The 24,965-nt window shown below is 62.3% G+C and overlaps 1 protein-coding gene across 2 annotated transcripts in view; it reads left to right on the top strand.

Annotated features, from left to right (window-relative positions):
- Positions 1–24,758, top strand: part of FBLN2 (fibulin 2) — a 64,270-nt gene extending 39,512 nt beyond the window's left edge. Inside the window, exons 3-18 of one of the 2 annotated variants that reach the window (XM_061128967.1) lie at positions 1,061–1,172; positions 2,542–2,671; positions 3,952–4,132; positions 6,828–7,037; positions 7,618–7,731; positions 8,440–8,541; positions 10,544–10,684; positions 14,830–14,964; positions 16,839–16,976; positions 17,428–17,571; positions 17,774–17,902; positions 18,211–18,336; positions 19,967–20,083; positions 20,772–20,900; positions 21,686–21,809; positions 23,907–24,758. In XM_061128967.1, coding sequence (XP_060984950.1) covers positions 1,061–1,172; positions 2,542–2,671; positions 3,952–4,132; positions 6,828–7,037; positions 7,618–7,731; positions 8,440–8,541; positions 10,544–10,684; positions 14,830–14,964; positions 16,839–16,976; positions 17,428–17,571; positions 17,774–17,902; positions 18,211–18,336; positions 19,967–20,083; positions 20,772–20,900; positions 21,686–21,809; positions 23,907–24,264 — 2,390 coding nt within the window. In that variant the 3' untranslated portion in view covers positions 24,265–24,758. The remainder of the gene's footprint in view (positions 1–1,060; positions 1,173–2,541; positions 2,672–3,951; positions 4,133–6,827; positions 7,038–7,617; positions 7,732–8,439; positions 8,542–10,543; positions 10,685–14,829; positions 14,965–16,838; positions 16,977–17,427; positions 17,572–17,773; positions 17,903–18,210; positions 18,337–19,966; positions 20,084–20,771; positions 20,901–21,685; positions 21,810–23,906) is intronic. The other variant, XM_061128968.1, reaches the window with a different exon arrangement.
- Positions 24,759–24,965: the final 207 nt, after the last annotated feature.

Raw genomic sequence — 24,965 nt, 5'->3', positions numbered from 1 at the left:
AGTGTCCTGCAAACATCTCGTCTGCTGTTTCTGACAGCCGTGGGGTCCTCCGTGGAGGACGTCCGCATGTTCTGTTCACGACTCTCACAGTGACGAGCGCTCAGGCTGCCTCCCCACCGCTTCCCTAAGCCTCACTGCAGGGAGCGTCCTCCTGCTGGTGGAATGTCGGTCTGGGCGATGACGACTGTCCTGCCGTAGACACCGGGAGCAGGGCCGCTGGGCCCGGGACGCCGACGTGTCTAACTGTGTCCCAGGGGCCAGGTCTCCGTCTGGGCTGGCTGCTGAGGTCACCTCTCCTGCCCCCAGGGCACCAGGGCTCCCGCCGGTGCCTGGCGTTCATCACCGTTTCCCATTTTTCTGGTTTCACAGATACTCTACTTTGGGGGTTGGCTTTTTTCATGTTTATTTCTAGGAGGTTACTGTATTTCTCAGTAGCAACTCTCTGTCAGCGTAGACGCTCCAAAAACACCTCCTAACCTGTCAACAGTCTGTTGTATCTGTCCACAGAGTTCTTGGTTATTCAGGGAATGTTGCTTCTGAGGTAGGAAAAGATACCCATGTTGTAACCTGAGGTCTGTGCCTTTAAGACCTCCTCCCAAGCCCCAGCCCCTCCCGCCCTCCGCAGTCACACACGTCCTCCCCGAGATCGTTCCTCGATGGTGCTGCTGCCTCTTCTCACGTGTTGGCGTCTTATCTGGTCCCTCAGAGGCACAGTCTGGGTTGGAGGTTCTCGGGCGCATTGTGGTTCGTTTGGAGAAACTGCCCAGGGCGGGGCCCAGGGAAGGAGCTGATGATACTCCTGGTTCCACTGGGCTGTCCCTTTGGGGATGGAGTGGGTCCGTGGACCCCGCCTAGCTGGTGGTCGGCGCGCCTCGGCTGGACTTACCCGCCCAGACAGCTTGCGAGCTGCGGGCGGGCGGCGGCCCGCGTGGGCAGCAGGTGGGCGAGGCCCCAGCCCAGCAGCGGACAGGGATCTAGTCGGGCGCCGGCAGCCTCCCGTGCTGCCCCTCCCACGGCGGGCCCCTCTGGATGCTGACTCTGCCCGCGTTGCCGCCCACAGTGTCCACGAAGGACCTGATCGAGACGTGCTGCGCGGCCGGGCAGCAGTGGGCCATCGACAACGACGAGTGCCTGGACATCCCTGAGAGCGGCGCCGAGGATGACGTGTGCAGGTAGGACGGGAGCCGGCTCCGCGGCCCAGTGTCCTCAGCCCCGGACCCCGCACTGCCCCGGGAGCCCGCTGCACCCACATCAGCTGCCCGCAGGCGCCTAGAGGTGGCTGCCCGGCCGCTCTCCAGGTGTGGGGAGGTCCAGACGCCCTGAGAGCCAGCCCGCCGTGCAGACTGGCAGCTGACCGGTGAGACGTGGGCAGCTGGGAGCAGGTGACGGGCCCGCCGCCACCCGGGAGCAGCCGGCTGCTTCTCACTAGCTGCTGCTCCTGGGCCCTGCTCAGCCTTGAGCCTTGATCGCTTCTTCTGACGGTTGTTCTCGGCAAAGGAAGCCTTTTACCCACGCCCTCCCTGTGCCAGGCCCAGGGCACGTCCTGTCAGACATTCACCCCCTCTTTATTCCTGGGATGCGCCATCTCATCCAGCCTGCTCCTCTTTCTACATAAGGTTCAGAGAGGGCATATGAATCACCCCGAGCCACGCAGCTCATTGGAGATAGACCTGGATTAGATGCCGTGTTTCCTGCTGTCCTCGTGGCTCAGATGGTAGAGAATCTGCCTGCTCATCTGACAAACACACACACTTTCCTGCTGTCCACCCACCATGCGTCTGCTGGGTGCTGAGTCACTGAGTCGTGTCCCACTGTGTGTGACCCCATGGACTGCAGTAGCCCACCACGCTTCTCTATCCATGGGATTCTCCGGGCAAGAATGCTGGAGTGGGTTGCCATGCCCTCCTCCAGGGGATCTCCCCGACCCAGAGATTGAACCTGAGTCTCTTACCTCTCTTGCATTGGCAGGCGGGTTCTTTAACCACTGAGCCACCTAGAAAGCCCTCTGTTAGAAACATTCAAATTCTAGCCTTGTCCCTTTGTTTTTGGGCTGCCTAGGAGTTAGGGCATGCAGTATTCATGAGTCTTGAACCTAGCGGTCTAGTGCTTGCTTGCATTCCTCCTGTGATGGGGACCTCGCTGCTTCATAGGCAGCCGTTTCTGTCACCGGATGGCCCTTGCTGGGACATGGCCTTCCTCAAGCGAGGCCGAAGCCTGCTTTTTCATCCCCCCTGTCTTGGGTGCTGGTCCATCGGCTCTCTCAGCCTTACAGTTACTGGAGGCAGGACCAGGGACCCTGACCCCCGCCACTGGTCAGGGACACCAAGCCCGGAGCCCCGGGGGGCCCAGGCCCGAGTCACCCTGGTCAAGCTGAGAACAGAGCTCGTGTCACTGGGCGGGGATGTGCCGTGCGGCTGCTGCCTGGCGCCCACAGGGCACCTCGGCGGGGCTTCCCTTCCCTGAGCCGAGCGTCCCCCGGTGGGAAGCGGGGTCCCTGGAGGGCGGGGTGCTCGGTGGGGCTGAGGTGCGGCTCTGTTGCAGGACGGCCCAGAAGCATTGCTGCGTGTCCTACTTGAAGGAGAAGAGCTGCATGGCCGGCGTGTTGGGCGCCAAGGAGGGCGAGGCCTGCGGGGACGAGGACAACGACACGTGCGGCGTCTCCTTGTATAAGGCAAGCTGCCCCGGGGCTCGCGGCCTGAGCCCGCAGGTCCTCGAGGGTGGAGGGAGTGGGCAGGCCGTGGGCCCCACTCCTGGGGGCGGCGTGGGGGGCGCCCTGCACCTACACAGGAAACATCGCCAGTTACCGATGGACCCATTCATTCGGGAACATTGATGGAACTCCAGTGTGTGTTGGGCCGTGTGTCACGCGTTAACAGCACAGAAATGGACAACACAAAATTCTCCCTGCCCTCACAGGGCTTTCTGTTCTTTTTTGGTCTGTTTGTGGCTGCTATCAGCCAATGGCTCTGCTGGCTAGATCTAGGATGGCTGTCGCTGGGACAGTGTTTCTCTGCTCCATGTGGTCCCAGCATCCAGCAGGCTACCTTGGGCTTGTTCAGGTAGTGGCTGGGCAGGTCTCCAACACAGGGAATACAGGTGTGCAAGGCCTTTTGCAGTCAGGGCTCAGAGGGCACTCCATCACTTCTGTCTCCTCTTGTTGACTGAAGCAAGTCGTGAGGCACAAGCAAGAGACTGGGAAATGAACCCTCTCTTTCAGCAAGAGAATCTGCACTATCACACTGCAAAGACAGAGGACACAGTGAAGAGTGAACAACTGGGGCTGTTACTGCAATCAGTCTGCCACAGTAGTTTAAACAAATTAAAGGCTTTGATTTTGGAGGCAGGCAGTCTGGCACAGTGAATCTAGAAATATCTTTGAGCACCCAAGCTTCTGTATTTCTGCTTGATCCTTTTTAGCTTGTAGTTTCCATCTTTAAGGTCACCTCACGACACAAGATAGCTGCTAGAGCTCCAGCCATCACATCTGTTCCAGAAAGGAGGAAGTAGGAATGCAAAAAGATGTATTTTCAAGTTGAGTTAACCCCAGTTACGAGCTCTCCTGAAAACTTCACCCAGAGACTGCTGTCTCTAACTTCAAGGGACCATGGGAAGTGCTGTCTTTTAGGTAGCCAGAATAGAATTGGAGCCTGCTGGTAAATATAGAGACAATTAGTGGGTGTGACCAGGGGTTAACTTGTAGCTCTTTTCATAAGAAGTCATTTATGAATTATCACAAAGCACTTGCACTAGCTGAGCCAGACGCAGGACCTGGGGACGGGTGGCACTTCTGTCCCTGGAGAACACGTCCTGGGCAGAAGAAACAAGAGGAGGGGGAATTCGCTCCTGTTTATCAGCCCCTCCTGTGAGCCTGGGGGCCCGGCGTGAGTCCCGCGGGCTCTCAGGCCACGGGAAGGCCTGCAGGCTGGGCCCTGAGCGTGCGTCTCTCTCCAGCAATGCTGTGACTGCTGCCGCCTGGGGCTCCGCGTGCGGGCCGAGGGCCAGTCGTGCGAGTCCAACCCCAACCTCGGCTACCCCTGCAACCACGTCATGCTTTCCTGCTGCGAGGGCGAAGACCCCCTCATTGTGCCCGAGGTCCGCCGGCCTCCAGAGCCTGAGGCCGTGCCACGGAGAGGTGGGTGCTGCTCCCCAAGCCAGGCATGGGGGCCGGTGGGCAATGGGCGAGAGCTGCTGGGGCTTCTCGACAAGGCTGGTGCCCTCTGGCCTTCTGTGGGGACCTCGGTCACCTTCCTAAGGTCTGCCCTGGACAGAGTTCTTCTGTGGCTTCCCATCATAGACTCCTATTATTTTCAAGATGGTGGTCTCATTCACTTTGCTATTTAGCCATACATTCTGCACAACTGCGTACCATCCATCTCCCTCCCCTCTCCATCCACCCACTCCCCAATTTGCTTTTTCACCTACAGGTCCATACTTCTTCCTCCCCATCCACCCATCCATTTCACCTAGCCCCCGCCAATCCTCTGGTCCATCTTTCTACCACTCATTCCCTCATCCTTTCATCCACCCACCCCTCCATCCATCCACCAAGACAAATACTCACCTCTCCATCAGCCTGTTCATCTGCCTGCTCATCCACTTACCTATCCACCCACCCATCTACCTACCCCTCCATCCATCCACCCAACCCTCCATCCACCCACCCGTCCATCCATTCATCCATCTACCCACCCACCCCTCCATCCATCCATCCATCCCCCCATTCATCCATCCACCCACCCCTCCATCCATCCATCCATCCATCCACCCACCCACGCACCCCTCCATCCACCCACCCCTCCATCCATCCATCCACCCATCCACCCACCCCTCCATCCATCCATCCACCCACCCCTCCACCCATCCACCCACCCCTCCATCCATCCATCCACCCACCCCTCCATCCATCCACCTAACCGTCCATCCACCCACCCATCCATCCATTCATCCATCTACCCACCCACCCGTCCATCCATCCACCCATCCATCCCTCCATTCATCCATCCACCCATCCACCCACCCCTCCATCCATCCACCCACCCACCCCTCCATCCATCCACCCACCCCTCCATCCATCCATCCACCCACCCCTCCATCCATCCATCCACCCACCCATCCACCCACCCCTCCATCCATCCATCCACCCACCCCTCCATCCATCCACCCACCCCTCCATCCATCCATCCACCCACCCCTCCATCCATCCACCCACCCCTCCATCCATCCATCCACCCACCCCTCCATCCATCCATCCACCGACCCCTCCATCCATCCACCCACCCCTCCATCCATCCATCCACCCACCCCTCCATCCATCCATCCACCGACCCCTCCATCCATCCACCCACCCCTCCATCCATCCATCCACCCACCCCTCCATCCATCCACCCACCCGTCCATCCATCCACCCATCCATCCCTCCATTTATCCATCCACCCATCCACCCACCCCTCCATCCATCCACCCACCCACCCCTCCATCCATCCATCCACCCACCCCTCCATCCATCCACCCACCCCTCCATCCATCCACCCACCCCTCCATCCATCCACCCACCCCTCCATCCATCCATCCACCCACCCCTCCATCCATCCACCCACCCCTCCATCCATCCATCCACCCACCCCTCCATCCATCCATCCACCGACCCCTCCATCCATCCACCCACCCCTCCATCCATCCATCCACCCACCCCTCCATCCATCCACCCACCCGTCCATCCATCCACCCACCCACCCCTCCATTTATCCATCCACCCATCCACCCACCCCTCCATCCATCCACCCACCCACCCCTCCATCCATCCATCCACCCACCCCTCCATCCATCCACCCACCCCTCCATCCATCCATCCACCCACCCCTCCATCCATCCATCCACCCACCCCTCCATCCATCCACCCACCCCTCCATCCATCCATCCACCCACCCCTCCATCCATCCACCCACCCCTCCATCCATCCACCCACCCATCCACCCACCCCTCCATCCATCCACCCACCCACCCCTCCATCCATCCATCCACCCACCCCTCCATCCATCCACCCACCCCTCCATCCATCCATCCACCCACCCCTCCATCCATCCATCCACCCACCCCTCCATCCATCCACCCACCCCTCCATCCATCCACCCACCCCTCCATCCATCCATCCACCCACCCCTCCATCCATCCACCCACCCCTCCATCCATCCACCCACCCCTCCATCCATCCACCCACCCATCCACCCACCCCTCCATCCATCCATCCACCCACCCCTCCATCCATCCATCCACCCACCCCTCCATCCATCCACCCACCCCTCCATCCATCCACCCACCCCTCCATCCATCCATCCACCCACCCCTCCATCCATCCACCCACCCGTCCATCCATCCATCCATCCATCGACCCCTCCATCCATCCATCCACCGACCCCTCCATCCATCCACCCACCCCTCCATCCATCCATCCACCCACCCCTCCATCCATCCACCCACCCCTCCATCCATCTACCCACCCCTCTGTCCATCCACCGACCCCTCCATCCACTCCTCCATTCATCCACCCACCCCTCCATGCATCTACCCACCCCTCTATATCCATCCACCCACCCATCCACCCACTCCTCCATCCATCCATCCATTCATCCATTCATCCATTCATTCATCTATCCATCCATCCATCCATCCATCCACCCACCCCTCCATCCTACATCATGCTGTCTAGCTGAGCACATGGAAGGTTCTGGGGAGGACCTGATGAGATTTCCTGAGGGCCTGTGGTGTGGTCTCCGCCTCTCGCTGGGGCCGGCCTGGCTCTCATTAGGGGCATGGACCCCCCGCCCCAGTTTCAGAGGCGGAGTTGGCGAGCCGGGAGGCCCTGTCGCTGGGCGCGGAGACCGAGCTGCCCAACAGCCTGCCGGGCGACGACCAGGACGAGTGCCTGCTGCTCCCCGGGGAGCTGTGCCAGCACCTGTGCATCAACACCGTGGGCTCCTACCGCTGCGCCTGCTTCCCCGGCTTCTTGCTGCAGGGTGACGGCCGCACCTGCCGCCCAGGTGAGGGCCCGGGCGGTGGGGGCGGGGCCGGCCCTGCCGGCAGGGCGTGGGGCTCCTGGGATGGGGGTTGTAGTCCCGCCCCTCCCACCAGGCACAGGCGGGAACCCACAGTTGCCAGGGCTCCCGAGCGATCGGTTTGTGAGCCCAGGCAGACGGCTCCTTCCTGGAGCTCCATCTACAGCTCCATCCATCCCGCTCTGGATTCAAGCTCAGGGCCAGGACCCCGGCCACAGAGGAGGCCCGCATGTCCCCAAACTGTGTCCCCAGCACGGGGCCCGCAGAGGTCAGGTCCCAGCACCCGGTCCAGGAGGACTTTCTCCCTGCCAGCTTCCAGGGTAGAGTCATCTGAGTCTGGAGACCCTTTCCCCTCCCTGCCCCCGACTCTGATCAGCTGTGAGATGGATCTTTCTTGCCTGAGATGTGTTCCTCTCTGAGCTTCCGTTTCCTCTGCCTTGGGATGGGCAGGGGGTGTGTGTGAAACGACCCCACCCCCACTCGAATGCCCCGAGTGACCTCTGTAAGGGCCTGAGGTTGACTGCAGACTTGAGATCCCCTCGCGTGTCTGCTCTGCCCGTGACAGATGGCGGCGCCCCCAAGCCGGAGGCCGCCGAGGAGTCTGCACAGAGGCCCGAGTCCCCCCAGGCAGCCCCCAACACCATCGCGCTGCCTGTGCCGCAGCCCAACACCTGCGAAGGTAAACCCGGCCGCGGGCGGGCGGGGAGCCCTCCGGGGCTGGGCGTGAGCAAGGTGGCCCTGCCCAGGGCTGCTTCTGCTTGGGGGGTTGGCTGACCTTGCTGTCTGTGCTCTGAGAGGTGAGGTGGGGGACACGGCCTGGGATGAGCACGTGTGGCCTCCGGACGGCCCGTCAGCTGCCTTCAGCCTCAGTTTCTGTAAAACCAAGAGCGTAGAATCCCCACCTGCCCGGGCACCCTGCGGCCTGCGTTCAGCGACGCGCGGGAAGCTCTCTGCATCCTCCCCTCCTCCCTCCCTGTGTCCTTCTCCCTGGCATCCCCTGGTACTTGAGGGAGGGGTGGGGAGTGGTGGCAGAGCCCAGACACCAGCAGGGTGTGAGCAGGGAGGGGAGACCTCGTGGAAAGGGTCAGGAGTGGGGTTCCCTGGCTCCTGGCCTCTCCACGTGTAGGCTGGAGCCGGGGGTGATGAGCTGAGTGGTCTCTGACTTCCGTGTGGTTTCCTGGCAGACGGTAAGGTGTCTGCCTGCAGCGCAGGAGACCCAGGCTCAATCCCTGGGTCGGGAAGATCCCCTGGAGGAGGGCATGGCCACCCACTCCAGTAGTCTTGCCTGGAGAATCCCATGGACAGAGGAGCCTGGCGGGGCTGCAGTCCGCGGGGTCGCGAAGCGTCAGACACGCCTGAGCGACTGACGCGGTCCCTCTCCTGGCAGACCACGGGCCCTGCCAGCAGCTCTGCAGGGTGGTCGGGGACGCTGCTGTGTGCTCCTGCCTGCCCGGCTACGCCATCATGGCGGACGGAGTGTCCTGCGAAGGTGAGTCCCCGCCGCGCACCCGCACACCTGAGCGGCCCCGGCTGGGGGAGGTGGTCCAGGGCCGAGCCCTGCCGTGCCGAGAGCGGGGAGCAGGCGCGGCTGCCGCGACCGCTGGCGGCACGGGGAGCGGCCGAGAGCGCTGTCACCCCGCGGGCCGGCTGTGCGTGCAGCCCCGGTGGGCACGCGGGGTGACTGCAGCCCCCCTGCTCCCGGGAGCGCGCCTTCTCAAACTTCACCGTGCAGCCGGTCCCCTGGGGGCCTGGGACCACGCCGATCCCGAGAATGCCACCTGGCCACAGAGATCTGACCCAGTAGGTCTGGGGAGGGGCCCGAGGCCCCCTGGACCCACCTCCGACTGGCTGTGTCCTTGAGGGCCACCCCGCATGAGTGGCCTGTCTTGGCTTGTGACCGCCTTGCCCCTGTAATGGTGAGCACTCCGGACTCCGAATCCAGCAATCCGAGTCCGTATCTCGGTGGGACCTTTCTTTTAGCCCTGCTGGTGGCTCAGACAGTAAAGAATCTGCCTGCAATGCAAGAGGCCTGGGTTCGAGTCCTGGGTTGGGAAGATCCCCTGGAGGAGGGCATGGCAACCCACTCCAGTATTCTTGCCTGGAGAATCCCCATGGACAGAGGAGCCTGGCAGGCTACAGTCCATGGGGTCGCAAAGAGTTGGACACGACTGAGTGGCTAACACGTCTCCTCTTGCTCACAGCGCCTTTTCCAGTCACGGGTGAAGCCAGGACAGCGGGCAGTGCCTCCCACTGGCCGCTGTGGGGAGCAAGGCCGGGGTGGGGGCAGCCGCAGCTGCTGGGCCTGCTCCAAGAAATCACAGAGGCGTGTGGGTGTCGGTGACGCTGCCTTCACATGGGGCTGGAAAGGGTCTGAAAGCGCGTCCCTTTCTCACCTGTGAACCTGCTCAGTCTGGGTCTGGCACCGAGGCGAGGGGTCTGCCCTGTGGGCTGGGCCCTCCCTCTGTGAGACGGGGTCATCAGGGCATGGTTCCCACAGTGAGCATCCCCTGGAGCCCCTCCGTGTCTGGAGGTGGCATGGGCACAGTGCGAGCCGATGGTGTCGGAGGTGCTTTAGTTCACGTTCAGGAGACGCTGGCGGGGGTCCTGGGGGGTTATGTCTGTCTGGGAAAGACCCCCATCCCTGTCAACAGCCAAAACCTGCCTCCAGCCGCTTGCCCGAGACCGTTCTGGTGTGGGCGGAAACCATCCACATGCCCAGAAGGGGCAGGAGGCTTGCCCAGGGTGCCCAGACGGCAGTGCCTGGCAAGCCTTTCCCTCAGATGGTGGGGGCCGAGCTGGCTCTGCTCCCCGTCTCCCGGGACCTGTGTCTCTCCTGGGCCCGTGTCCCTGCCCCTCCAGGTCCCCGCTTCTCTCTGCAGGGCCCCCAGCGGTGAAGGCTGTGGTGTCCAGGTCAGGGGATGCATGCAGAGCATGTTCCGTGGGTGCAGCCTGCCCTGGAGGGGAGTCCTGCTGGGCTCCACCCAGTTTAAAATCATCCACCAAGTGACCAACAGTGACAGCTCGAGAATTGTTTTTAAGTGTCCAAATTTCAGGTTTTTCTCGGGTCTGTGTAACATCCGTCTTTGTGATATCAGAGCCCACAGCCCCGATTCCCCTTTGGACAGAGCAGGCAGTGCTCTGCAGTGCCCACGGAGCCCCCTCGGCCCCTGCTCTTGTGGGTGTCCCCAGCCTGGCCCCCTAAGCACTCAAGTTTGCAGCCCCCAGCATCTGTGACTGCCCTGGCTGCCCGTGGAGGTGGAGTGTCTCCGGAGCATGGGTGGGGGACAGCCTCTGGTCCCGCCCACTGTGTGACCCCAGACAGGCTGTCTGCCATCTCTGAGCTTCAGCTGGCCACCTGTCCTTACCAGGGCTCCTGCTAAGCCCAGAGGGACCGCTGATGGATGGGCTGAGAGGCCCTGGGCCCCATCTGTCACCGGAGGCCACACCTCTCTAACGGCCCTTCTGTTTCTCCTCCCGCGACTTATCACTAGACCAAGACGAGTGCCTGCTGGGCGCTCACGATTGTAACCGGCGACAGTTCTGTGTGAACACCCTGGGATCCTTCTACTGTGTCAACCACACAGTGCTCTGTGCCGAGGGCTTTATCCTCAACGCACACAGGAAGTGCGTGGGTAAGCCGGAGCCCCGCCCGCCGCCACGGCCCCCCGCTCTGCTCCACGCCGCGCGCTCCATGCCCACAGCCACATGCTAAAGGGCCCGACCTTTGCATGTGAGCTCTCAGCACGACCCCCACGCTCCGTGTCCTGTCCTGCTTCTCCACTGACCCCCTGGGAAGCTGCTATCCCCAGGGATGGGCCTGAGTCAGAACTGGAGCCGGTGTGTGACGGGGCGGCTCCCTGAAGAGAGAGGGATTGAGACGCGTGGGCAGCAGGACAGGATGTGTGGGGTCTGGGGCAGGGAGGCCGGGGTTCAGAGCAGGACCACCTGGGATCTCTGGGGTCTCGAGCTTCCTCTCGAGCCTCTTTCATCATCTGTGAGAAGGGGGTGCTCAGGGCACTGCTCCCTCTTTGGCGATTATGTGACATGTGCGTGACATAGCCAGAACACAGGGCACAGTGAGCATGTGACCTCAGCTGCTGAGATTGCACTCCGATGCGGCCAAAGTCCCTTCCGAGGCAAATGGATGGAGCTGGGGTCTGGATGGTCCGGATCTGGATACCCCAGCTGGGTGTTCATTTGCTATGTGACCCTGAGCCATGGAGCCCTCCTGTCTGGGCAGCTGGTCTCCCATGGCTGGTGGAGGGGGGGATCTGAGGTTTTCTCGCAGGAAACATCATGGACCTGACCAGAGAGGGACTCAGGGTAGCGGGGCACGGGGCAGACTGGGAGATGCTATGGCGGGGGCACAGGCTGAGGGGGAGGCCGTTCCAGCCGGCAGCATGTGGACACCCTCCCTGGAGAAGGTGGCAAGGGCACGGGTCGCCAGGGATGGCAGGGACGCAGGAGATGAGAAGGGCATGCAGGGCGGAAGAGCAGCTGCAGGAAGCACGTGGAGGTGGGAACGGCTTGTGCCCAGACCCCCCAGCCCCCGTTGTCTCTGTGCTTGGGGACCATGCCCAGCCTGGGCATGTCCGCTGTCTCACCCGCTGCCACTGGGCAGCCGCGTGGCCACTGCAGACATGTTTGCCCCCGGCCATGGGCACAACATGAGCCCTGCGGAGCCTGCTTGTGTGTGTCTGGGAGGATGGTCCACGGGGCCTGCGAGCACCCTCCCAGGATGCGGTGTGCAGGTTTTCCTGGCGGCCTGGAGAGACGACTTTGTCCTCAAAGGGGTTGCCGGGCGGCTGGAAAATGGGTTTTGGGGTTAAGAGCAGAGGTGCCTCCATTCAGCAAGGTTTATGGTCGTTCCCTCAGTCTTCCCCTCCTTGTCATCCTGCCCGGACCCCGGCCTCCTCTTCATCCTTGTTCCACGCACGTGTTCATCTCGTCTGTGAACACTCATCCTTTGCATCACTTGTCTGTCCACAAACGTGTTTTCTGTGGTGCATTTGTAAGCTCCAGGCGTGTTCTGTTAACCTCGGCTGGTGAGATGGGAGATGGGTGCCTGGGTGAAGAGTGTAGACTCTGCGGCCAGACCGCCTGAGTTCAAGCCCTGGCTCTGCCACTTTCTATTTGTAGGACCCAAGACCAGTCGTTTAATCTAAGACTCAAGTTTCTTCACCTGTGAAAAGAGAAATAGCATCCACCTCCAAGGGTCATTGTGCTGGTTAGATGAGTCCATGTAAAGAGTTTGCTAGAGTTTGATGTCATAGTCATGACTCAACAAATGTGTTATACTGAGGCAGCCTGCGTAGGTAGTGAGCTCCCCGTCACTGGAGGTGTGTAAGCCAAAGTGGGACAGGACTGAGGGGTGCCAAGTCCAGAGGACTTCTGACAGGCTGGTGACCTCTGTGGGGGAACCCGCTGTGCTTTTCTGTTGGCCTCTTGGGCCCTGTCCTTTGAGGAGTGTCGTGGGCCTTGGGGAAGAATGTTCCAGGTGGGCCGGGCTTTGGGAAGATGGGAGCCCCGGCTCTGTGGCCCACTGTGCGGGGTGAGGAAAGGGCTGGGCACTCTGGGCTCTGTTCTTGCTGTTGCCACGTGCAGGCTGCGAGACTGGTCCAGTCCCATCCCCTCTGTGAGACCTGTTCCTTAGCTGGGAAGGAGTGTTCAGGGTCATGGAAGGGCTTTCCTCTAAGCCAGCGGTCTGCACCCTTTTTGGCACCAGGGACAGGTTTTCCATGGGGAGGAGGGGGATGGCTCAGGCAGGAACTCGAGCGATGGGGAACGGTGCCCAATGGGGAACGGAGCGGTGCCTGCTTGCCCACGGCGCACCTTCTGTACGGCCCGGTTTCCGACAGCCTGCAGACCGGTGGGGTTGGGGGCCCCTGCTCTCAATCACCGGATCCCTAGTGAGCCCTGCAGTCAGCGGTGTCTGCTGTCATCCCTCAACATGCTTCCTCCCAGGCTCCGGAGCAGGGTGGGGATTGGGGGGCCTCCTGACCCATGACATTTCTGGGGTCCTGAGAAAGTGTCAATCCAGCCTGTAAATCAGAAGTCTCTATCTCGCCAAGCCAAGCCTTTCTTGGAAACTTTGGGTCCAGAACCCCTTTTTCTTCTCCCTCATCCCCACCCAACCAGGCTTGGCTCGGCTTATACACCAGTCGGCTCACGGGAGTTTGGGAGCATTTCTTTCCCGGTGGCTCAGAAAATAAAGAATCCACCTGCAATGTGGGAGACCTGGGTTCGATCCCTGGGTTGGGAAGATCCCCTGGAGAAGGGAAAGGCTACCCATTCCAGTGTTCTTGCCTGGACAACCCCGTGGACAGAGGAGCCTGGCGGGCTGCAGCGGGGTCTCCGAGTCAGACACGGTGGAGTGACTAACACACACTTGCCCCACAGCCCGCTACCCCTCCTCTCCACCTTGCCCCCGTCCTGCTTGTGGGATCAGCTCTGACCTCAGTGTCCCCCAGAGCGACCCTGACATTCCCGCCCCCGAGCAGGTGGTGCTTCCGAGACCGTGCCGCCTCCCTCCCTGGTGTCTCCACCCACAGCTTGGGGGCCGAGGCTGTGGCCCCCACACGGCCACGCCACCTGGGCTTAGCACAGAAGAGGTGCTCATTGAGGTGTGTCCAGGGAATGAATCAATCAGCAAGGTCTACTGCGCCTCCGCGGCGGGGTGGGGTGGGCACGCGGTGCCCTCCACGCGTACTTAGCACCCGACTGCGGGACGTCTGCGTTGATCACCGCTCTGGGTCCCCTCTGCCCTCCCCCAGGCTGCTTCTCTGTCCGTTCCTAGCATCTCCCCACCACCTGCTCCTCCCAGGAGTTGGTCCTTGGCCTCTGCTGTGCCTGTCCTGTGCCTCAGGTCACCTCAGCACCCACCACTCCCAAGTTCTCGGCTTCACCAAGACCCCTTCTGTGAACTCCGAGGCAGGACCCCGACTGGCCCTTGACCCTCAAACTCAATGTCACCTCCAGCGCTCCCAGCCTTCCCCTGTGAGCCTGCTCCCCTCAATGGCCCCATCCTCACCTGCCCAGCTGCTTGGCCAGGAAGCTTTGGCAAGACCTCTTGGCTTCTTTTTTCCTCTCTCCGTCATCTCATCTGTCATAGATCTGTCCATTTGACCTTCACACAGTTTTTGGAACCTGACTGCCTGTCCCCCCCTCCGCGGATGGCAGCCTCAGCCCCTTCATCTCCTATTCTGTGAGCCCCTCATCCCTGGAGTGTTCACACTCAGCCAGGGGCCCCTGTTACAGACAAGTCAGTCCGCTCCCCTCCTCTGCTGGAACCCTAGATGGCTCCCGCCTCCCCCTGCGTCTCCTGATCCTCTCCTCTCCCCACACTGCACCATTTGGACCCTACCCTGAGCCTGCCCCCTCTGCCTGGGATGTGTGTTTGGCTTGTCCTGGCGTCTCCTCAGATGATTGCTCAAGTGCCCTCTGCCCCAATGACCCTTCGTGCCCCCCATCCCCACACTCCTGGGCTCCTCCACCCCACTGTTTCTTCCGTGAGACTCCGGACCACCCTCCCTCTTACGTGTATCTGTTGGGCTTCCTCCTCTGAGTGTCCCCCATGACAGGGCTCCTGTCTGTCTTGTTCACCAGGTACCCTGGGGCCAAGCACAGTGCTGCTGGCGCCAGGCACGTGCTCCATAAATCTTTGTTGAATGGGTGGTGGCACAGAGCCTGCTGCTCTCTGGAGGGCGGGGCTGGTCGGCCAGCGCTGTCCCCAGGACCACCCCGCAGCCCCTGACGGCCTGGCCCTCCCTCCCCGCAGACATCAACGAGTGCGTGACAGACCTGCACACGTGCAGCCGCCGCGAGCACTGCGTGAACACGGTGGGCTCCTTCCACTGCTACAAGGCGCTAACCTGCGAGCCAGGCTACAGGCTCCAGGATGGCGAGTGCACAGGTGAGGAAGGCTGGCTGTAGGCCCCGCCCCTCGCCCTGCTCCGCCCCGCCCCTTACCCTGGCCCCGCCCCCTCGCTCTGGTAAGCCCCGCCCCTTACCCTGCTCCGCCCCGCCCCCTTATCCTGGCCCCACCCCACCTACCCCCTCGCCCTGTTAAGCCCCGCCCCCTTACCCTGCTCTGCCCCGCCCCCTGGGCCGCCCAGAGCTTGCTCCCTCTGGAAAGTTCCAAGCTTCAGGGTTTCTGGCCAGTTAAGAGACCCCACAGATGATGGTGTTTGGGGGCAGAGGTGGCCTCCAAACTGGTGGCTGGGGGGAAGGGGTGAGGTAAACGTGTCAGGGACACGTTACTCTCCTCCATGCCTCCGTTCCCACAGAAGGGTCATTTCTGTCCTTTTTAACCAGAAGATTCTAATCTCAGAAGAGAGAGAAGTTCCACTGAGCCATTTCAACAGCTGCGTCCCCAGCTTCGTTTATGCGCCTGGCAGGGTTCTGGGTGGTGGGGGTGCCGTGGGCTGTGTTTCCGTGTCTGGTCTCTTGACGAGGGAGGCGGGGGCTCACAGGCACACCGGGATGGCAGGGCTAAGGCTGGGTTTTGCTTTGGGTGGGGGTCCAAAGAGTCCTGCCCCCTGTAGGGGTGATATCTAGCCCCCTACTGTAGGGGACCTACAGAATGCAGAGCCCCTGGGAAGGGTGCCAGGAACACAGGTGCCAGCCCTTAGGGGAAGAGGAGGAGGGGTCTTGGTACAAGGAGCAGAAGGGAAGTCTTGACTGAGGGCATACTGCCTGTGGAAGACGGGTGCCAGGTTGGCAGGCCCAGCTAGGCAAGGACTTGGGAGTCTATTTCACACATGATGGGTGGCAGTTTACTTTTAACTGAAAATGTCCAGAAGGATGTCACCCAGGAGGTGACCCCCAGAGCAGTCCTCCACTGTTACAAACCCAGAAAATTCCGATGGGATGCCACTCAGGTCAGGCGTGAGCTCAGGGAAGCGGCTGACCACACTCTGTGCCAGGCCCTGAGCTGGGCTCAGAGCAGGGGTGGAATGAGAGGAGAGGAGCCCAGATCCCTTGCTGCACACCTGTGCACACCCACGCGTGCCCAGGGCACACGCAGACCAGTGGCGAGCCCCCTATAGAGAACCCTGAGCCCTGGGGAGCGGTCCTGCCTCCCTGGATGCCGGGCACCCCTGGCCTTCTGCTCCCAGGTCCGCCTCCTCAGACCAGAGCGGCTGGGCAGAGGCTGTGTCCTCAGGCTTCCGGGGGTCCTTGGAGGGGGTCCTCGAACCCAGCATGGGACCCCTAGAGACTGGGCTGCTGTGGAAACCAGAGGGGGTGGACGGATGGACAACAGACGCACGAGGTGGGTCTGCCATCAGGAGGCCGACGGAGTCTCGGCCGTGCCACGAGCCCTGCCTGTCGCCTTTCTGCTCCGTCCTCGGCTTCCTCATCTGGGGAAAGAGCCCGCCGCGCCTGCTGCGGCAAGGGGTGGGGGGCACAGGCCGGCGCTCTGTAAACTGTGGGTGCTGGGCAGTGGCGGGGGGTGGACTGTGACTTGCTGGGGCCGCACGGCAAGTGGGGACAGTGGAGACACGCAGTCTGGCAGCTCCATCCTTGGAAGCCCCAAGCCCGGCGGCCCGGGAGCAGCGCTGAACTGTGCCCGTGCCTGTTTCCCCCGTGCGGGGTCGTCTTGGCCCCCGCCCTGGGTTCCCGTGTCTCGGAGTGCCCTGCAGTGAGAGGGGTGATGTCATCATCACCGCTGTGCGGGCCACGGCAGCCCTCCGCGATGCGGGAGACCTTTGTAATGTCGGGGTCGTGGCGGGGGTGTGCGGGCGGGTGCCCGCCAGCCCCTGACGTGCGGCCTGGTCTCTCTGGCAGACGTGGACGAGTGTGAGCTGGGCACGCACGACTGCCAAGCCGGCGCCGTGTGCCACAACACCAAGGGCTCCTTTTACTGCCAGGCTCGGCAGCGCTGCCTGGAGGGCTTCCTGCAGGACCCTGAGGGCAACTGCGTGGGTGAGCGGGGCCTGCTCGGCTGTGTCTGCTGGCCCGGGACGGGGGTGGGGGTGGTCTTCGGGAGGGGTGGTTGGGGGGATGGGGTCTGAGGGCTTTAGGGATCGGGGAGGCCTGCGTGGCCCTTCCCTCCCCCAGTCTCCATGCCTCCTGTGAATGTCAGTGCCTGGGCCCCAGAGGCCTTTGCAGACAGAAGCTCCTATAACCCCGAGTGTCTGACCATGGCCGAGTTGCTTCTCTCCTGGCCTCAGTTTCCCCCATCTATGGGACTGGTCTGGATGAAGGTGTATCACATCTGTTTTGACCTGGTCAACAGCGCCCGGCTTCTGGGAGGGAAAGTCTTGGGTCCTGGGACAGGCACTGGGGGGTCTGACCTTCTGGCCCTGACCTGGGCTGGGCTGGGGCTCCGAGAGGTGCTGCACCCGGCTCCCTGTCACCCGCACCCCGTCCGCAGACATCAACGAGTGCACGTCTCTGTCCGAGCCGTGTCGGCCCGGCTTCAGCTGCATCAACACGGTGGGCTCCTACACGTGCCAGCGGAACCCGGTGATCTGTGGGCGCGGCTACCACGCCAGCCAGGACGGGACCAAGTGTGTGGGTGAGGCCTGCCCTCCCCCCCACCCCAGCCTCCGCCCTCCCCCCCTCCCAGCATCCGCCCGCCCTCCGCCGCCCCCAGCGTCCGCCCTCCCCCACCCCAGCGTCCGCCCTCCTGGGGCCCTGGGCGTGGCGGCTCCTGCAAGGGGCGGAGCTCGGGCCTCAGCGTGCCCCGCTGGTCTCCCCCTGCTGGTCTCCCCCTGCAGACGTGAACGAGTGTGAGACGGGCGTGCACCGCTGCGGCGAGGGCCAGGTGTGCCACAACCTCCCCGGTTCCTACCGCTGCGACTGCAAGCCTGGCTTCCAGCGGGACGCCTTCGGCCGCGCCTGCGTCGGTAGGTGGGGCTGGTAGCCGGGACGGCCCCCGGTGTGTGCCTGCCCCAGGCCCCAGCCAGCCTTGCTCTGACCGCTCGCCCGGCCTTGTCCGGGCGTCTGCCCAGCTGAGGCTCCCCTCACGGATCCTGTCGCCCTTGTTTCTTGCCCTTCGGCTGTGTCGGTCCGTGTGTCCCTCCGTCTCCTGCCCTGTTCCCCCCTCCCGATCGCTCCTTGCGGTCCCTGGGTCCCTCCTCTGCCCGGGGTGGGGGTGGGGGCTGGCGTCCAGGCCCCTCTGCCCGCTGAGGCCCCGCGCACCTGCCGCCCGCAGACGTGAACGAGTGCTGGACGTCGCCCACGCGGCTCTGCCAGCACACGTGCGAGAACACTCTGGGCTCCTACCGCTGTTCCTGCGCCTCCGGCTTCCTGCTGGCGGCCGACGGCAAGCACTGCGAAGGTACGGCGGCCCCCCCGCGCCCCTGCCTCAGCTGCCCGCCACTTCCTGCAGGAACCCCGCCTCGGAGCCGGGGGCTGGCTGGCTGTGCTGTCTGCACGCCCAGAGGCGGGAGTTTCCCTGCGTGCAGGGCCGGCAACCTGGCTTCTGCCCCTTGTCAGGCTCTGGTTCCCGTCACCACTGCGGTGCCCTGGGGTCCGGGCAGGGAGCCGAGTGAGCGAGACAGGAGACAGGCTCGCAGCCACGGAGCACCCGGGGATGCCACCCGGCCGTGTGCTGTCCAGGCGGCGTCATGGCTTTCAGATCGCAGCACCCGAGATATTTATCATGCATGAATCCTGCTGGGTTTTACACATTGCTGAGGTTGAGGGGGTGAAGGGGTTGTGGGGTCTCCAGCCCCTCCTAGCTGGAGGGTGCTCTCCCAGCACCTCCCCCGGAGGTGTTCTCCTCACTTCCCTCCTGGAGAGGTGAGTTTGCTGAGATCCCCAGGAAGGCCAGGCCCCTCTGTCCGATTGCCTGGCCTGGCTAAAGAGCCGGCCTCCCTGGGACAAGTCCAGCCCCGGGGGCAGCCGAGCGTCGCCAGGCCTGGCTCCACCGCACAGCACTTGGATGGGCTCCCAAAACAGACCCTGTTGCTGCCGTTCATTCGCTGGTATTCCCATCCCCTTTGAGCCCCTCTGTCTGGCCAGGTGGGCGCAGAGAGCTGTGGGGGGCAGACCATCGACCCCAGCCCCGTGGTGGTCCATTCTGCCTTCACCCACCCCCCATCCCTGCCTCAGCCCACTTCTCTCGGGCTGCAGAGCAGAGACTCGGGGATGGAACCAGCGTGGGCTCGGAGCCTGGTAGGGGGAGATCAGGCATTTATGCGTGCATTCGTGCCTTCCGTCATTCCGTGTGAAAGCGGTGTATGCGGAGAAGCCGTGAGGATCACGGGTCAGGTGGTGGCCTCAAGGGCAGTGCGATGTCACCCCCACCCCCACCACGGGTCACCCTGCTCTGATCCCCAGCGCCCCCTGCTTGTGCGCAGGGCCCCCCCAGCCCAGAGCCTGTGCTCTGTCTATGCCTCATCAGCTCCATCTTGTTCGGGGCCATGTCTCCAAGCTCGGCACAGACCCAGCACTTGTCAGAGCTTGGCAGGTCTTGGCTGGATGAATGAGAGACAAGTCCCTTCCTGCAAGGAGCTTGGGGTCCAGCCAGTGCTCCCCTCACTGTCCTTCACTCACTCCCTCCCCGTCTCCCGCAGACCGGCCCTCGCTCTCCCTCAGCCCCACAAAGGGGGTCAAGGGGGTCGAGGGCAGGTCCCTGTTAGCACCTAGGTGACACCTCTCAGAGCCACCTGTTCAAGCTGCCGTGGACCCTCAACAGGGTAGCGTCTGGTTCCCCGCGGGGGGAATCTATGTGCCGCTGTGGCTGCCTCCTCCAGGCAGCAGGCCAGGACTCCACCATTCCCGCCCCTGCCTCAGTGCATGTCCCCGGCCGACCCCTTGCCTTTTTCTGTACCCCGGGTTTCCCATCAGCCCCAAGGGGAGGCTGGAACTGATGGTCTGTCCGAGAAGGCTCCACGTGAGCGAGACCTCGGTCCCGTCTCTGGTCCGGGCGGGCGCCTCCGTGACCTCCGGCCGTCTGTGTGCAGACGTGAACGAGTGTGAGGCCCAGCGCTGCAGCCAGGAGTGCGCCAACATCTACGGCTCCTACCAGTGCTACTGCCGGCAGGGCTACCAGCTGGCCGAGGACGGGCACACCTGCACAGGTATCTCTCCCCCTCCGCCCAGGGCCCCCCCACCCCGCCGGAGGCACCTCCCCCTGAGTGTCAGGCTCGAGAGTCCCCGCCGGGGTCGGGGGAAACACACCGGCACACAGAGGCCTCAGCGTCGGAGCAGCGGTCCCATCCCAGCCGTGCGGTTTCCTGGCACCTGGACAAGTGCTTCCCAAGCCTGACTTCAGGCGCCTTCCCTGCAAAGCAGAGACGATGGTCATGACCTCAGCGGGGTGAAGGGTTAAGTTACCCAGTTGACCTTGAACCCTACAGGGCTCAGGGCCTCCCCTCCCCTGGGGTCACGTGTAACTTTACAGCTCGTCCTCTGTATCCGTGTTTCCACATGGGTGACTGGCCCGAGGGTGGATCGCACCGTGTTTATTGAAAAAGGTCCCTGGGTAAGTGGACGCACGCAGTCCAAACCCGTGTCGTTCAGGGGTCACCTGTGCCTGGTCCAGGCTGTGTCTGGTACCTAATGGGCCCTCCGCCAGCCGCAGCAAGCCCAGAGCGGTCCTGGGGGCAGGCCCCGGCGTCAGGACCTGGCGTGTAGGTCCCGTGTGGCCACGGGCAGCTCTGTCTTCTCTCAGCCTCGTCCTCATCTGCAAGAAGGGACCCCAGGCTACCTGGCCTGGGCAGGGACGGGGTGACCTGGGGTTCCTGAGGGCTGACCCTCTCTCTGCAGACATTGATGAGTGCGCCCAGGGCGCCGGCATCCTCTGCACCTTCCGCTGCATCAACGTGCCGGGGAGCTACCAGTGCGCGTGCCCGGAGCGCGGCTACACCATGACGGCCAACGGCAGGTCCTGCAAGGGTAAGTGTGGGGTCTGCACCAGCAGGGCCTCGGGCAGCCCCCGAGCAGGTGCAGAAAGCCCTTCACAGCTTGCCGTGTGCCCGGAGCCGTGACACCCAGTGCGTGAGCACAGAACAGCTGATGCTGCTGGTGGCCACGTTCACCGAGGTCCATGCCTGGGATGAGGAAGGTGGCGGTCTTTCTGCTGCTTGACCCAGCTGAGAGTCTTGGAGGCTTGGACTCCGCTCCGGGCCCTGCCTTGCGAGCAGGACAGGGATCCCAGGGAGTGGTCCTGAAGGCAGGAGACCTATCCGGGGAGAAGCCTGCAGAGGGGAACCCCAGGGCTGGCTGGGGCTTCCTGGCTGCAGAGTTTTTACTATTATTACTATTTTAATATTATTAATTAAAAAAAAACAACCAGTCTGGATTCTGTAAAAGGCGAGGATGTCTCCTGCCGTAAACAGCCAGGTGGGAATAATAACTTCACGTGCCTGGAGTGTGGTTTCATTCTGGAAGCCGAGGCCGTGTCTGCCTGATGGCGGAACCCAGAGGGGCATCTCTAAGCTCAAACGCTGCAGTGACTCTGGCTCTTGAAGGCTCTTCAGGCTGGACACCTGTTTCTATTCAGACTGTCTCCCCCGAGCCTTCCTCCCCGATGCCAACCCCACAGAGGCTCCGGGCCCTGACTGCTGTCTAGAGTGGACAAGATGGGGGCGTGTGAGCTGTGCGCCCACAGGACCAGCTGCTCCAAGACCCAGGCCCCCAGGGCCCCCGTAAACCCACCCACTGCCTTCTGTTCCCCATAGACCTGGACGAGTGCGCGCTGGGCACCCACAACTGCTCCGAGGCTGAGACCTGCCATAACATCCAGGGCGGCTTCCGCTGCCTGCGCTTCGACTGTCCTCCCAACTACGTCCGAGTCTCCGAAACGTGAGTCGCCCCCCGCACCCCGCCCCCTGCGCCAGTCCCGCACTGCCCGGGGCAGAGGCCAGGTGAGCGGGGTGCCTGCCTTCACTGCCTCCTGGTCTTCACGGGCCCCTCTGTCTGGCGTGTGGTCTGACCGACCGTAAGTGGTGCAGAAAAAAGCGCCTTGCAGGAAGTCTGGAGCAGAGAGAATGAAAGAAAGAACTCACACACATAAAAAAACCTCCATCTCGCTCTCAAACACATACACACGTTTATATTCTGCTGTGTAACGAGTTTTTCCCAACACGTAGCATCTTAACAACTATGACGAGTAGCTATCATCCTCCACGGTGTTTGGAGGGTCGTGATCCAGGAGCAGCTGAGCTGGTGCTTCTGCTCCGGGCCTCGTGGGGCCACATCCACTGGAGGCTTGCTGGGGCTTCAGGGTTCCGCTGCCCACTTGTGGCTCTGGGCGGGCAGCCCTGGTGCCTCACCACCTGGGCCCGGAGCGCCCCATCCCGGGGTCACTGAGAAGGCAAGTGATGGTCCTTTGTGACCCAACCTACTCTTAAAACCGACGCATCATCACTTCCGCCACTGGCCACACAGTCCAGCACTGTGGGTGGGGGTGGGTAGGTGTCACCTGGAAGGTGACCCACTGCGGGAGGGGGGTGTGGGGGCCGTCTCACAGGCTGGTGACCACATTCCCTCGTGACGATTCTTGGCATTTTGTCGTATTTCCTGTCTTCTTACTAAAGAAGACAGGGCTTCCCTGGTGGCTCAGATGGTAAAGCGTCTGCCTGCAATGCAGGAGACCCGGGTTTGATCCCTGGGTCGGGAAGATCCCCTGGAGAAGGAAATGGCCACCCACTCCAGCGTTCTTGCCTGGAGAATCCCATGGTCGGAGGAGCCTGATAGGTTACAGTCCATGGGGTCGCAAAGAGTCAGACATGACTAAGCGACGTCACTTTCCGTTTTCTTACTAAACACGTTTCCATAAAGTGCTTGCCGGAGCATCCAGCGTCTCTCCTCCGCGCGGTGCTGCCACGCAGACGTGCCCGGTGGTTCTGAGCTTGCTTTCTCTGCTCTGCCAGCCTCTTTTGCGTCTGTGCGCACAGCCCGCCTCCGGCGGCCCTTCCTGGCACGTACACGCCCGTGGTTTACTCCCTGGCTGCCCTGCTGACCCTGTCGCATGCTCTCTAGCACACAGTGCTGGGGGCGGGGCGGTGTGCAGGCGTGGTTGGGGTGTTTAGATGAGTGTCTAGGCGGCCGGTGGCCTCCCTTCTCTGGGTCTCAGCTGCTCCGCCTGCAACACAGGTGATGGTAGCGCCAACCCCGGGGAGTGTGAGAGCATGTAATGAGCAAAAACACATCATGAGTTTCACAGGGCGTGACGTGGCCTGTCCTGCCTGCTGTGGTTCCCCCCCCCCCTCCCATTCGGGAACTCTGCTCAGAGCATCCCCTAGAACTGGTGCCCATGCTGGAAGCACTGAGCTTTAAGACCGGGGTTTAGTGATGAAACAGACACAGTCTCATTGCGCCAAGAAGAGACCAGCTTATTGCTGAGCTTAGAAATTGAGCCGGGGGCCCCATGGGGTTGGGTCGTCACCCTGTAGTGTGGCCGGTTCCCCGGCTTCCTGTGGAGCAGGTGTGACTCAGAGCTCTCTGATACTCGGAGAGGGACAAGGGCGGGCCATCGCAAGTCAGTGGATGAAACTGCTCACAAGGAGAGTCAGTCGCGGGAGAAGAGGGAATCTGAAAAACGATTAGAGTAATAGGAACACCATGGCCAGGGAATCCGTGCAAATAGTGTAGGAAGGAAAAAAACTAGAGGTAGGGAGGTAAGAATGAAGGCAGACAGGAAGGCGCGCGGGACCAGGGAGAGCTGCTCCCAGACGCTGTCCGCACTGTGCTGCGCGCCGCCTGTTTTATAACCCACCTCCTTCCGCCAGTGACACCGCGCGGCTATTATTAACCCATCCTGCAGACGGGAAAGCTGAGGTCCAGGGGCGTCAGGTGACCCGGCCGAGGCGGAGCTGCGGATGGAGGCTGGGCGGGCGTCGGGTGGGAGCGGCGAGCAGGGGCCCCCTCCCCGCTGACGCCCCCGCGTGCGCCCTACAGGAAATGCGAACGCGCTCTGTGCCACGACTTCCTGGAGTGCCAGAACGCGCCCGCGCGCATCACGCACTACCGGCTCAACTTCCAGACCGGGCTGCTGGTGCCCGCGCACATCTTCCGCATCAGCCCGGTGCCCGCCATCGCCGGCGACACCATCGCGCTGACCATCACCAAGGGCAACGAGGAGGGCTACTTCGGCACGCGCCGCCTCAACGCCTACACGGGCGTGGTCTTCCTGCAGCGCCCCGTGCGCCAGCCGCGCGACTTCGCGCTGGATGTGGAGATGAAGCTCTGGCGGCAGGGCTCCGTCACCACCTTCCTGGCCAAGATGCACATCTTCTTCACCGCCTTTGCCCTGTGAAGCACCGCCTGCCGTGGACAGCGCGTGGAGCCCGGGTCCCCCCGCTGGTCCGGCGCCCCGGCCGCGCGCCCGCCTCCGCGCTCCCGCTGGCCGCGTGGGGGTCCCGGCGCCGTGGCCGCTTTCCTCCGACCCTGTAAATTAATTTTGCTGACGTCGTTCTTCGCATTCTGGCCTCTCCTGGGCCCCAGACGGAGCTTTGAGGGCAGTTACAGGCCATCACTGGTGCCCCATGGAAGGGGTCGGAGGATCAGAGCCTGGACATGGCGACCAAAACTGGAAACAGCGACCACGTTGGAGCTTTGGACTCAACTGGGTGACCTGTCCCCGACGATGATATTCTGTTTCATGTTACACTGTGATTAGCTCTTTCCTTTTTTTTTTAAGATCATTTTTGTGTTTTTGTTTAATTATAAAAGTAGCACATGTATATTGCAAAAATATATATATTCAAATAGTTCCAAAGGGTTATAAAGTAAAAAAGTGAAAGAAGAAAACCTGCTTCCTTTTGTGAAGTGTTTGGGATGATGTTCGTGAGTGTCCGAGGTCCCCAGCCTGGCGCTCACCTCTCGTCGTTGGAAGGATGGCAGTGGGGACACGCTCACTTCTGACTCTCCTCCTCCCGACCCGTTTCCCACTACCCACCTCTCCTTCTCCCAATGTGGACCTTACCTGGCGTGTCACCCTGGACATCACCCAGGAAC

This window comes from Dama dama, chromosome 24 (assembly GCF_033118175.1).
Source record: "Dama dama isolate Ldn47 chromosome 24, ASM3311817v1, whole genome shotgun sequence".
NCBI classification, from domain to species: Eukaryota; Metazoa; Chordata; class Mammalia; order Artiodactyla; family Cervidae; genus Dama; species Dama dama.
Note: the sequence above shows the minus strand (reverse complement) of the source record. Positions and strands in the feature narration are given on the sequence as shown.